This window comes from Dermacentor andersoni, chromosome 4 (assembly GCF_023375885.2).
Source record: "Dermacentor andersoni chromosome 4, qqDerAnde1_hic_scaffold, whole genome shotgun sequence".
Classification (NCBI taxonomy): Eukaryota; Metazoa; Arthropoda; class Arachnida; order Ixodida; family Ixodidae; genus Dermacentor; species Dermacentor andersoni.
Genome location: NC_092817.1, coordinates 203,076,445 through 203,089,763, shown reverse-complemented (window position 1 = coordinate 203,089,763; position 13,319 = coordinate 203,076,445). Strand labels below are relative to the sequence as shown.

General features: G+C 47.3%; 1 protein-coding gene across 1 annotated transcript in view; it reads right to left on the bottom strand.

The window, feature by feature from the left end:
• Positions 1-13,319, bottom strand: part of LOC126538510 (adenylate cyclase type 3-like) — a 385,015-nt gene that overhangs the window by 41,744 nt on the left and 329,952 nt on the right. Inside the window, exons 11-16 of the mRNA XM_050185368.2 lie at positions 12,605-12,683; positions 11,581-11,739; positions 8,142-8,288; positions 5,192-5,290; positions 3,256-3,379; positions 1,012-1,136 (exon numbers count right to left, since the gene is read on the bottom strand). Of these exons, the coding sequence (XP_050041325.1) occupies positions 1,012-1,136; positions 3,256-3,379; positions 5,192-5,290; positions 8,142-8,288; positions 11,581-11,739; positions 12,605-12,683 (733 nt within the window). The remainder of the gene's footprint in view (positions 1-1,011; positions 1,137-3,255; positions 3,380-5,191; positions 5,291-8,141; positions 8,289-11,580; positions 11,740-12,604; positions 12,684-13,319) is intronic.

Here is a 13,319-nt window from a genome sequence, read left to right as displayed (position 1 = left end):
GCTTTCAGGGCAACTATCTTACCTGACGTTGTTTTCAAGGGGTAGGCGAACCCTGCCGGACTTTGTTTACAGTGGCTCACAGCTTACGCACTAACAGGTGTGCCAATGGCCGGCTCTGTTCTCTACGGAATGTCGCAGTGGAACAACTAACGGCATCAACAAATATCGTCGCTGCCGTAAGTGCACGCCTTCAAGCGCGCGATTCCTTCAGGGAAGTGGAGCCTTATTTCCCTAGGTTGGACGCGCCGACTTAGTCTTGACGAGTGAGGTACGCCGGTCCTGGCGAGAGCGAAGCAGTAACTGATCCCCGAGATGGCCCGACGAAAAGATCGCGGAGGCAACGTAATCGGCGGTCACGTGGCGGGGGTTGCCGAGTTCCCACGAAGGCACGTAAGTGCTATGCTGCAGAACGCGTTACATTGTCCATAGTATTTATTTATCCACTTCCCCAAATCTCCACTTGTCGTAGCTGTATGAACGCATTTACGTCATTTATTTATGCATTTCATGAAAGCTTCGCTTCACATAGGCTCCAAAGTGTGCGTTGGATCCGCATATTTTTTCAAGTGTATCCAGGAACAGGTTGCATGAATTTGCAATAGTGCTATTTTAACAAGACTGTCAGTTGCGATGACGTGGCAACCGTATGGTTTATATGCGTCAGTGGATGCGTGCGAGTAATTTCGCCTGATATGCCATAAAGGTTTGCTACGACAGGTGTTTGAAAGCTCTAACATATGCCAAATTCCGCCCCTCTATACACGACAAGGAACCGCTGCTCCGCTCGTTGGCTCTTTTTTTGCCGCCATTGGGAAGGGTTTGTTTATGGCTCCCTATAGCGGCAGTCGTTAAAGCTAGTGAAAAAGCAGCGTTATAGACCGGATAGGTGGCTGCTAAACATGCGAAGCACGTTATCAGCCCAAATGAACGGGACACGAGTTGTAGAAGTAGACACAAGGTTGAGAAATTTTTCCCCAGCATTAAAGCTTCGGTGAGCACTCGCGAACTTGCCTGGATGTTTCCGGCCTTTCCGGTACTCTCCATGCGGCTGGCAACATTGACCGTGTTTCCCCAAATGTCGAAGTGCGGCTTTCGGGCACCGATCACACCGGAAGTGATGGGTCCGTGGTTGATGCCTGTGCAAGGTAGAGTGCAATTACTCGAGCATTTGGAGCTCTCTCTCTAGAGCAGTTCTCTCTCTCAGATCAGAAATGGAAAAGAAAATAACGGAAAAAGAGGCATGCATTTCTTAGAAGTTCTTGATTTCAGTAAACATGCAGTATGAGTAAAGAAAACGAAAATTGCCTAAATTATGAATTGCAGTTCAATCTCGGTTATAAGTGATGTGAATATTGGGTATTAAAATTTTGTCTCGGAATAATCCGAACACGCATTTAGATTGCGATGAATGCTATGAATTCCTGAGCCGGTGCGGTGTGTCTCACAGTCGGAGAATACGGTCTCGCCGTACAGTCATGAGGTCAGAGTTCAAAATATTTTAATGCCGTAAAAACGACAGTTTGATCGTTACACTTCAATTTTATTTCTCTTATCGCAGAGTACAACAAAGAAATCTTAATTTTAGTAGACGCAGTCGTTGCTACCCACACATACAGTGATATCTCTGGGACAGTTTCGCGTAACACAAAACCTAAAGATGACTTGAAAACTCAGAATCAGTGCTTTATGCTCTCATTCACTTTTACAAAACAAAGTGCCGCTGTTTTCTCCTTCCACCGACTGTGTTTGTGAGACACCGTACGAGCTCTGCCCCTGTATGGAACGCTTTCTCTGTTAGGCTAAAATGTCCTGTAGGCGAAGCTGTAATCTAAAGGTCACGAAAAGCAAAAAATATATGGATTATTCGCAGTGTTACAGCGAAAGCGCAAGACTGGCTTCCCTCAAGTCGCGTCGTTACGTGAGAATTTTGTGGCGATGGTGACTAAGAACTTCCGAGGTATCTTTGACATTTAGACAGTTTTTTTTTATTGAAATAGCAATTATACGGACACTCCATGTCCATTTTTACCATCGGCGTCGCCGTGATGTACAGTATATAGTCCAAGGTCGATAACACCGCCGCCGCGCGTCCTATGCTGTATCTGGGAGTGAGAGCACGCGAGGGAAGCCGACGATCGGGGCTCAATCTGGTGCGCGCGAAAGAAGAAAGCGGAGAGCAAACGCGCCGTCTTCTGTCGCGCGAAAGGCTTAGGGGGGGATGGGAGGGAGGGGGCGGCGTCGTGCTCCAGCAGCAACTGCGCATTTCGCAACCGGGCGGAAGTGGAACTGACGATCGCGCCTAAATCTGGCGCGCCAGGTATGCAGGAAAGCGGGCAGGCAGCGAGGGATGGAGCGCGTACTTTGCACGGCCGCTCGCAGTCGCGCGCGCTGTATCTTCGAAGGGATCTGCAGATGGCTCACGCCTTTGTGCGCGTTCTCGCCACTCTTTTGCGTTGAAGCGACCCCAAGGTCACATCGCTCACTGCTACTGCCACGCTTGCTCACACCAGCGTTTCGACAGCGAGTGCCCGCGCTTATTGAGTTTGATATGTTTGCTTGTGCATGCTTAGACCATGCTTGTTAATTCAGTTAGTAAGCGAATGTTTCCAAGTTTATACGGCCAATAAATTTACTATTCTTATTGATATAGCTATCTACTAATGTGTTATCGCACACTATGCTTCGTCTTTCAGGACGACACTGCGACTTTTTTCTTATGATCCTCATCACCTCATGGCGTAGAATTGAATTCTGAGGTTGTACGTGTCAAACCCACGATTTCATTATAAGGCACGCCGTAGTGGGCCACTCCAGATTAATTTTGATCACCAGAGGATCTTTAACGTGGCCCCAATACTCGGGGACATGGGCGTTTCCGCATTTCGCCCCCATCGAGATGCGTCCGCGGCGACCGGGATTAGGTGCGCGACGTCGTGCTTAGCAGCGTAACACGATGGCCGCTGAACCGCCGCGGCGGGTTCAACTCGTGGCTTTATAAGGCGCATAAAAATGGCAGTGGAATATTTTTGGCAGTGAACTGCCTCGCTAGGTGGACTTGTTAGGTGCCTTTGGATAAAGCGTCGTCACTCAAGTAGAGCGCTTCTTAGTAAGCAGCCGAATGGGCGATAACAAAATCGGATAAAAAAATATCCCGCTACCAGTGACTGCTTCGATATTCTCGAGTAGTTACGTGAACGTACAGGAAACGACACACGTTGTTGGCGCATCGTCATTCAACGCCACGTCAGCACTCACCCATCTTGAGGACAAAGTTGTTGAAGCTCTCGCGGTTGATGTTGTTGAGCGTGTCCTTGAGGGCGAGCGCAAAATCTGTGAGCTGCGCCAGATGGCCCCACCTCTCCTGTATGCTGGCACCAGCCTGAAACAGCGGACTAGGTTGCACAATTCACACAAGCTGAGCACTGCTGCGCAGCTCTGCAAGCTACAATGGGCCGCTGTGTTCGCACCATTCACTCTCAGCTGGTATTCGTGATACGGTGTGAGAAAAATTATTGCGCTTACAACACTGAACACTTGAAGAGGAAATAAGCGTTATAGACACTTCTGCCGCGTTTCAGCAATCGAAATGTAATCTAATTTTTCATATTTGACTGACCGTTGATGTTGTTTTTATTATCCCACGTTTGTTCAGGACGAGAGGTGATTGAATCAATATTTTGGCTTGGTGTTCTTGTTAAATGCATTACTACATAATCAGTGGTTTGCAATATGAAACGGGTTAGGTGGGTGTTTCTTCCTCACGAAGCCTAAGAAATCAACTACTGACATAAAGGAACATCAATATTATTATGTTTAACTTTTGTAGAAAACCACTAATCTGATGCTTTCAATACCTTGTTCTCAAGGCAAATAAATGAACGTAGGAATCACTTGTGAAATCAGACCTGGCAGCCTACGCATAACGTGCTCTGCCAGACATTCTTATAGCCACAAATATTTGTTGCGTGAACCTCCCCGCGCGAGGCGCATGCCACCATACATGGTGGTGAGTAAACACGGCGATCCTAAAGTTGAGAGATGTGAAAAACAAACAGACGGCGCTGAAGTGAAGTGTGTGAAGTGCTTGTCCTTCGTACGACTGTGACGAACAGAGCGACATTAATGTCCGCCACAAGTAAGACGGCCATTATTCCGCAATGCTTTCCTTAGGCTCACTGAGTTTTGCATTTCTCGATAGCGACGCGAATTGCATTTTACTTGTTTACAGGTCAGTTTAGGAAAAAATGTCTGGAATCGTGTCGGTTTTACGCGTAGCCGTGACAAGTACTTGAAATATAAAGTGGAAGGCCAGGACCTCAGAAGCAGCCTTCGACAAGAATCTATCAAAACGTGCCGGATAAAGCGACTCACAGTTTTTAGGCAACTTGTGCTTTCAACCAAGCAGACAAGTGTGCAGCCACGTGACAGGTAGCTGGGCTGCACGCAAGCCTGCCGTAATTTGAGGCAGCGTAAATTTGATATATCATTTTATTCCGATAAACTCATCTGCAGTGCTACCTACCTGCGCTACAAGACTTTCAGGTTTCAAGCAAAACTGCCACTTCTCAATGCGCGAAGCATTTGCCAGCACTGCAGCCGTGGTTACAGAAGTGAACGTGCTACTTTTTCTTTAGCGGCCGTCACTTTTCAACGCCAGTTGTCGTACGTTTCTTTTTTATTGCTGTATCGCATGTCGTCGCTGTGGCAAAATTACATCTTATGTTAGTGCCATTTCAGCAGACAAAAATTTATTTCTCACGCTGCTCTTTACCCCGAGATGACCAGACGCTATGTTAAAGCGGTCGAACTAGTGGCCGCGCTTTGCCGACGACGGAAGCGCGACATGCTCGCGTGCGGCGAGAGGGAGTCCACGATTCGGCGTGTGTGACGCGGCGACGCTCGTCGCATCGCGTCGAATCGCAGTGCGTGAAAGACGCTCGATAATGACTACAAGTTCTCCGCATGCGCCTCCTCGGCATCGCACTTGCTAAAGTTATGATTCTTTGTGGAAAGGAAAATAAGCATTGGAAGAAAAATAATCAAGGAACGATTCTGCCGACGGCTGCTCTTTTCACTTCAGGTTGTAAATGAACGTAGCTAGAGAAATAACGAAATGCGTTAAAAATTGTTACAATTTAAACAGGTTGACAGACCGTCTGAGCCCACCCCCCCCCGCCCCCCTTCTTGTCACCTTAGGTTCGTCCTCCTTGCTGAGTCCGCTGGCCGCCATGTAGCTCGAGCCGATGGTCTTGATCTTGAGGATGTCCCGGAATCGATTTTGCTCTAGGAGCTGTAACAGAGCAGACGAGCGCTTGTCCAGTCTCTGAAAGTAACAACCTCAAAGCGTCATATTTTCGTGTCGCATGCAGTATTATCCAGTCCGGGGAACTCTTTTTTTTTCTATTTCTCCTTCAAACAACTGTCCACCTCTCCCCATCTATACGGCAGCAAACTCGACCAAGCCTACTTAACCCATCCAACCCATTTTGTCTAACAGACAGGGCAAGTTCGTCCTCTGCCTTGAAAAGCACGGAAAGCCCAAAGCGAAGCAAGTGCAATAAAGTGCATGCAAGTGCGCGCAAGTAAATGGTTGCTCCATGCTTGCACTTGACTGCAGCGCTCATTAGTCACGCCGCTTGAAGGAAGCAGCATTTTTCTTAAACGCAGTCCCGATGACCGCTCCACGTTGAAGCTACAATTTTTAGGCGCCGGTGATTTCTAAGCATTCCAATTCATCACAAAACACGGGTATTTCCCGTACTGCCGTCGATAAAAGCGAACTTGAAGTGAGAACCGAAAGATATTGATATCTTGCTTCAGGCAAGGAACAAGTGAGAGTCATTTATTAGAACATTAATGCAAAATTTACCGTTCTTTACGGGTGAAAACGAATAACACTTTGTACAGCTTCCACTAACCTCGCATTTGCCTGCTATAGTCACTACCTGCCGCAGTAATGATGGCGCTACTGGACTTTGGAGCTACTGATGCTACTGAACTCGAGCTCGCGCTTTCCACTTCGGCCGTATTTCGATTGGGGGCGCATACATTGAGGTGCTCGTTAAAGAACCCCACGTGGTCGATCCATAGTCCACCAACACGGCGTGTTTCATGATCAGATCGTAGCCTTGGCGCGGAAAATTACAGAATTGGTCGATCCGTGGTCGAACCAAAGTCCACCAACACGGCGTGTTTCATGATCAAATCGTAGCCTTGGCGCGGAAAATTACAGAATTGTATTTCTGCCTGTGTTGCCAGTGTATTATCCGCGATAAAACGCAATAAATTGAGCCTTGCTGTGACTAAAGTTGTATTTAGTGGCTTCAAGCTAGGACTGTTAGAACAAGGTTACGGTACAGCGACGATATTCTAGCATTAACGTTACTGGGCAGTAAGGTGTAACGTCTATGTGGACTTTGTTTGAAGCGCAAGAACAAGGCAGGTTAAATACGAGAAAGGGACACGACATGAGCATCGGTGCTATCAGGAAAAGAGCTTGTCTTGTTACTTGCTAGTTTTTCGGCCACTGTGTAATAAACATGAGCATTCACCACTTCTCTTATCATCATCACTCATTCCAGTACTTTCACGCCCCTTTACCCCTTCCCAGTGCACAGTAACAGACTAGAGCGCACTAGCCCAGGTCGACCTGTTTGTCTTTCCTGTCAATAAATTATATCTTCTAGTTCATCTACTTCAAAGATAAATACGCGCTTCAAAGAAAATTCAGCATGAACGTCGAAAAACTAGCCAGAACCGCCATCTTGCTGGTGTAAGGTCCCCATGCGCGGTGCGGATTAACTAACGCGCTCGGAGCCGCAGCTGATGGGGGCCATAACGCTAGCGGTTGAACGGACGGTGAAATACTCTAAAAGTTCGGTAGCATGTTACACTACTGTAACACGTGGATGCGAAAGCCTGCTGCACACTTGGTAAGGCGTTGTCTCGCATCATCTCGTTGCTGCTTTAGCAGTTCGGCTTTTTCGGCTCGTTTTCGACGCTTAGCTGCGGCTTTGCGCGCTCGTACAGCGGGTCAGGCTCGCGCCAGCGACGTTTCTCTTCGGCATTACGTTGCATTCTCTCAGCAGGAGATTTAAACGCACGCTATTCTGTGGGGTGTATGGGTGATTTCAATGAATTCATACGCTGTTCGCTTCACTCTGCTGAGCGATTGTAGCCCCAGTATTACGGGGTTATGAGCCATTGAGAAGATCAAATGGTTTCTTTTGTACCACTCGACTAGACGCCGCGTTTCTGTATGTTGCATGCGTGATTAAGGTGTGCACTGTACGCTTCACTTTGATGAGTGCTTGCAGCCTCTGCATTACGAGAGGGATGAGCTGTTGCATTTTTTCTTTGCTTAGAGGGTATTAGCCATTGCTGATGATGGCAGTTTTTGTACCATTGAACCGGACGACGCGTTTTCTTTTTCAGGGCCATCGGGTGTATTAGTCACTCAAGGCTTTCACCCTAAAAAAGCCTTGTCACATTTGGCTCAAGTGCTGGTTACAACAACAACAACAACAACAACAACAACAACAACAACAACAACAACAACAACAACAACAACAACAACAACAACAACAACAAAATCAAGGAATATCTATCCCCTTCTTATGAGTTGTGGTTGCGTAGGGTTAACAACCGCTTCAACGCCACTGAGCGGTCTTTCGCGTTTTGCGCTGCGAGTAGTGCACCATAGCGGTACGTGCTGGCCGCGCCTGCAAGGAGCAGCAGCGTGCGATGCCAGCGCAGCATGCCACCACCGCGGCGATGCTCATAGGGAGACGCAAACCATAGCGGTACGTGCTGGCCGCGCCTGCAAGGAGCAGCAGCGTGCGATGCCAGCGCAGCATGCCACCGCCGCGGCGATGCTCATAGGGAGACGCACCACGGCGATGCCTTCTGCCCTGTGCGCTACTGCGGCAGCAGCTGCACCCTTTCGCCCACTCTGCTCGGTCGAGACGCGCTCGGGCCATGGCGTCGCTACCAACGTGAGTCTAAGTGCCGTTGCGCTGCTAGAGACGCCACCAGCTTTTTAACTCAATGGGCTATTTGACGCATCAAAATGCTGGTCACAGGCATACATGATAATCGGTTGCGAGCTTCAGAGGGTATGAGTGCAGCACCAGCGTACGTACAGCGTCGAAGTCGGAGATGACTTCGTTGAGGAAGCGAAGGCACTCGAGTCCTTGGTTGTTGACTGACTCCTCGGTGTAGAAATCAGAGAAATTGGGCATGGCCGCGAACAGAACGCCCACGGAGTCGTGGCTCTTGCTATACAGCTCCTGCGTAGTAGGCGTCGCACGAAGTTTTAGCAGCACTGAGTCGCGGCGACTTCATTGCAGATATGTTAGTGTTGTGCTTGTAGGACTAACTCAAGGTAACGAACTGAATTTGAGTAGATATGGTGCAGCAAGACTATTACGATTCAGTCACACCAGCGCTTGACAGAGGTAGTGCGAGTGAGCGCAACTAGTGATCAAGGAAGCGATTCAAGGATTCAAGTGTTCAAACCTGGAACACGACCTCGCCGTAACCACGCCAACATGCCTCGCGACTCATACTGTCTGCTCGTACCGCTATCGCCACGTAAAATAAGTGTCAACGCGTACAGACGGCCCATTCTTGATGATGATGACGAAAATGTTTTATTGCCAAGAAAACGGGAGGGTAGTTAGGAGAAAAGTTGTCGGATTCTTATTCTGGAATTCCGTTGGCTAAGGTCGCCGCCCTAGCTCTTTCCACGAGGGCCCGTTCTTGAGCATCTGTTTGGTTCAGAAGCTTTTACGACTGAAGTGGTGTGACTGAAAAATCTAGCAGTGAGCGATGAGTTAAAGTAATCGCTTTTCGACCAAAGCGGCCATTTGTGAGCAGTCGCTTTGCGATCAACTTGGCTGCGTGACCTTTGCGAGTCGGCGGTGTGAGCGAGCGCTTAAAAAGGTAATGCTAAGAAAAGATTACTAAGAGTTCTTCTAAAGCTTTAATATTGCTACGGAACCGTTGTTTCAGTGAACAAGAACAAGCTTATGATTGATGAGACGATGAGGAGGAGGATGTTAGAAACTGAACTTATGGATTTAGTGCACTTATAAACTGCACGCAACTTGGTTTAAATTTCTCCATTTCAAATATCCTTTCTCTCGGAGCATCCTCTCTTAAATTTATCGAATTTTGCCGATATAGCACGCACGTTGGAAGTTGGAACTTGCAAACAATGTTTAACGTGTTCGGACCGCTGATTTCATGATTCGTATGTCTGCGAGTAAGATGTGGACGTGCTCGACAAGGTGCGCAGCAGTGACCATAGGATGGTAGGAACTCAAATTAGCCTAGACCTGAGGAGGGAACGGATGAAACTGGTACATAAGAAGCCGATCAATGAGTTAGCGGTAAGAGGGAAAATAGAGGAAGTCCGGATGATGCTACAGAACAGGTATTCGGCTTTAACTCAGGAAGAGGACCTATAGTGTTGAAGCAATGAACGACAATCTTATGGGCATCATTAAGGATTTTGCAATAGAAGTCCGTGGTAACTCCGTTAGACAGGATACCAGTAAGCTATCACAGGAGATGAAAGATCTGATCAAGAAACGCCAATGTATGAAAGCCTCTAACCGTACAGCTAGAATAGAACTGGCAGAACTTTCCAAGTTAATCAACAAGCGTAAGACAGCTGACATAAGAAAGTATATTATGGATAGATTTGAACATGCTCTCAGAAACGGAGGAAGCCTAAAAGCAGTAAAGAAGAAACTAGGAATAGGCAAGAATCAGATGTATGCGTTAAGAGATAAAGCCGGCAATATCGTTACTAATATGGATGAGATAGTTCAAGTGGCTGACGAGTTCTATAGAAAATTATACAGTACAAGTGGCACCCACGACGATAATGGAAGAGAGAATAGTCTAGAGGAATTTGAAATCCCACAAGTAACGCCGGAAGAAGTAAAGAAAGCCTTGGGAGTTATGCAAAGGGGGAAGGCAGCTGGGGAGGATCAGGTAACAACAGATTTGCTGAAGGATAGTGGGCAGATTGTTCCAGAAAAACTGGCCACCCTGTATACGCAATGCCTCATGACTTCGAGCGTACCGGAATCTTGGAAGAACGCTAACATAATCCTAATCCATAAGAAAGGGAACGCCAAAGGCTTGAAAAATTATAGACCGATTAGCTTACTGTCCGTTGCCTACAAAGTATTTACTAAGGTAATCACAAACTGAATCAGGAACACCTTAGATTTCTGTCAACCAAAGGAGCAGGCAGGATTTCGTAAAGGCTACTCAACAATAGACCATATTCACACTATCAATCAGGTGATAGAGAAATGTGCGGAATATAACCAACCCTCATATCTAGCTTTCATTGATTACGAGATAGTGCTTGATTCAGTCGAAACGTCAGCAGTCATGGGGTCATTACGGAATCGGGGTGTAGAAGAGACGTATGTAAAAATACTGAAAGATATCTATAGCGGCTCCACAGCCACCGTAGTCCTCGATAAAGAAAGCAACAAAATCCCAATAAAGGAAGGCGTCAGGCAGGGAGACACGATCTCTCCAATGCTATTCACAGCGTGTTTACCGGAGGTATTCAGAGACGTGGAAGGGGAAGAATTGGGGATAAGAGTTAATGGAGAATACCTTAGTAACTTGCGATTCGCTCATGATATATTCTTGCTTAGTAACTCAGAAGACCAATCGCAATGCATGCTCACTGACCTTGAGAGGCAAAGCAGAAGGGTAGGTCTAAAAGTTAATCTGCAGTAAACTAAAGTAATGTTTAACAGTTTCGGAAGAGAACAGCAGTTTACGATAGGTAGCGAGGCATTGGAAGTCGTAAGGGAATACATCTACTTAGGGCCAGTAGTGACCGCGGATCCGGATCATGAGAGTGAAATAATGAGAAGAATAAGAATGGGCTGGGATGCGTTTGGTAGGCGTTCTCAGATCACGAAGAGCAGGTTGTCACTATCCCTCAAGAGGAAAGCGTATAACAGCTGCGTCTTACCAGTACTCACGTACGGGACAGAAACCAGGAGGCTTACGAAAAGGGTTCTACTTTATTTGAGGACGACGCAACGAGCTATGGAAAGAATGATGGGTGTAACGCTAAGGGATCAGAAAAGAGCAGATTGGGTCAGGGAACAAACGCGACTTTTTGACATCTTAGTTGAAAGCAAGAAAGAGAAATGGGGGCATGGCGAGGAGATGTAATGAGGAGGGAAGATAACCGATGGTCATTAAGGGTTACGGACTGGATTCCAAGGAAAGGGAAGCGTAGCAGGGGGCGGCAGAAAGATTGGTGGACGGATGAGATTAAGAAGTTTGCAGGGACAACACGGCCACAATTAGTACATGACCGGGGTAGTTGGAGAAGTATGGGAGAGACCTTTGCCATGCAGTGGGCGTAACCAGGCTGATGATGATGATGATGATGTCTGAACAAAACGAGCGCTATCAAAGAGAGAGAGAGAGACGCAGTGGTTAGCCATGCCGTGAGCGTACTGTGCATCGGCATTGGTTTCCAAATATCACCAAAAGTGGCAGATTTCCATCTCCCGTGCTACGATGGCTTACCTCATCGAGCCTCCGACGGCCGAGGAACACCTTCGCCACGTGGGGCGGCAGCACGTTGTAGACGAGCGCCTCGTTCTTGCGCCGCATGTCGGCCACCTTCTCCTTCTGCTCCTCCACGTCCTTCCGCCACAGGAACAGCCGCCGCGAAGTCAGCTCGAACTGCGCCGGCACCACCACGCTGCCATCAATGTTGCGGCGACATTTTTATGCACAGGGAACGCATGCGAGAAGCACTGCTTTAACCCAAGTATAGGCATTCTTGTTCTGTATTCATCAGAACTTCGTTAGCTGTGATTGCAGGATAGACTCCCATTTTCTAGCTGAATTAAGTATGCGGTATTCTTCCCTCATCGCATACGCACAAGAAAAATAATTATAGTATACAGCTAATACGAGAAGATGGGAACGCCAGTAAAATCGGGCCCCTCGGTTAACCCAATTTCTTCTTGTTTATCCGCTAGTCTCGTGATTCATATTGTCAGCGCAATATCAAACGGGATAAGGCGCCGTCGCTTAACTTGATTCACTTGACACTGGACTAAACTAGGCAGGCAGCATGCCAACCAGCATTATTACCGCGTATGCATACCACTCGCCATCTGACTTAACATAAACAATTTCCGTTTAGCTGCTAATAAAGCTATCACCATTTTCTTTTCCTTTGGGGCTTTTGAGGGATTTAGCATGAAAAAGGAAGATAACTGCATTAGTAGGAGTTGCTCTTGCCAACTAAATAAATAGAGCATCTTCATTGCCGTACTGGAGAGTAAAAAGAAAGAATAAATTGAATTGGTTTGAAAGGATTTCGCACGCGTGCGCGCTAATAATGCTGCCCGACATCGTTTCTGCCTGACGTGGCACAGTGTCAAGTGAACGACATTTGTTGTAGTTTTATAGCGTCCGTGCATTCTCTTTGTGTCTGGTTTCATTGTGCGCTGGTAGCATGAATCACGAGTTCAGCGACTTACTTTCACATTTAACGCCGTCACTACTTTTCCGTCAGTCTTGGCGAGTGAGCACGTACCTGTCTTGAGATGACTGCCAACGCCAAGCCTATGGCCACGAGGTAGATGAGCTGCACGGCGGCATGGCTTAGCAGACGCCTGCGCAATGAAGGAATTCAGCCTCATGCAAGCGCAGGGCCAGGTGTACCCACCCGTTCACTTAGTTTGATGCCAGCGCCTTCTATAGAAAATACAACAAGAACGAAAACAAGCCGCATGTTCCTCTCCTCAGAAGTCTCCAAGATTGCACTCCGTGGAGCTTATCGATCCTAAATTCGAGTCTGCCTCCAGGAAAGCATTCACTAATGCGCTGTTCTGAATAGTGAAGAATGTCACATATTGTGGCAGCCTAGGTATAGTCTCTCTGGAACAGTGGCCTTCATGCATAGTGAGGCTTTTTTTTTTTTTGGCAAGAGCATGAAAGGGCTGCATAGCGAAACAACCAGCTGCACTTGGTATCCGCTGTTAGGAGTCTCATAAATTAATCAATTAGAGTAATAAATGTCTCAACAAGCGTAATAGAATAGCATAATACGTCTTCACAGATGAGTTCAAGATTCATTATTAAGAAATAAATTCTGGGTCTTACGTGCCAGAACCACTATCTGATTATGAGGCACGCTGCAGCGGGGGACTCCGGAATAATTTCAACCACCCGCGGTTGTTCAACGTGCACCGATTCAACGGTGCCACAGATATTATGGCGTACTGAGTTCGCAACGAGACTAAATTGTA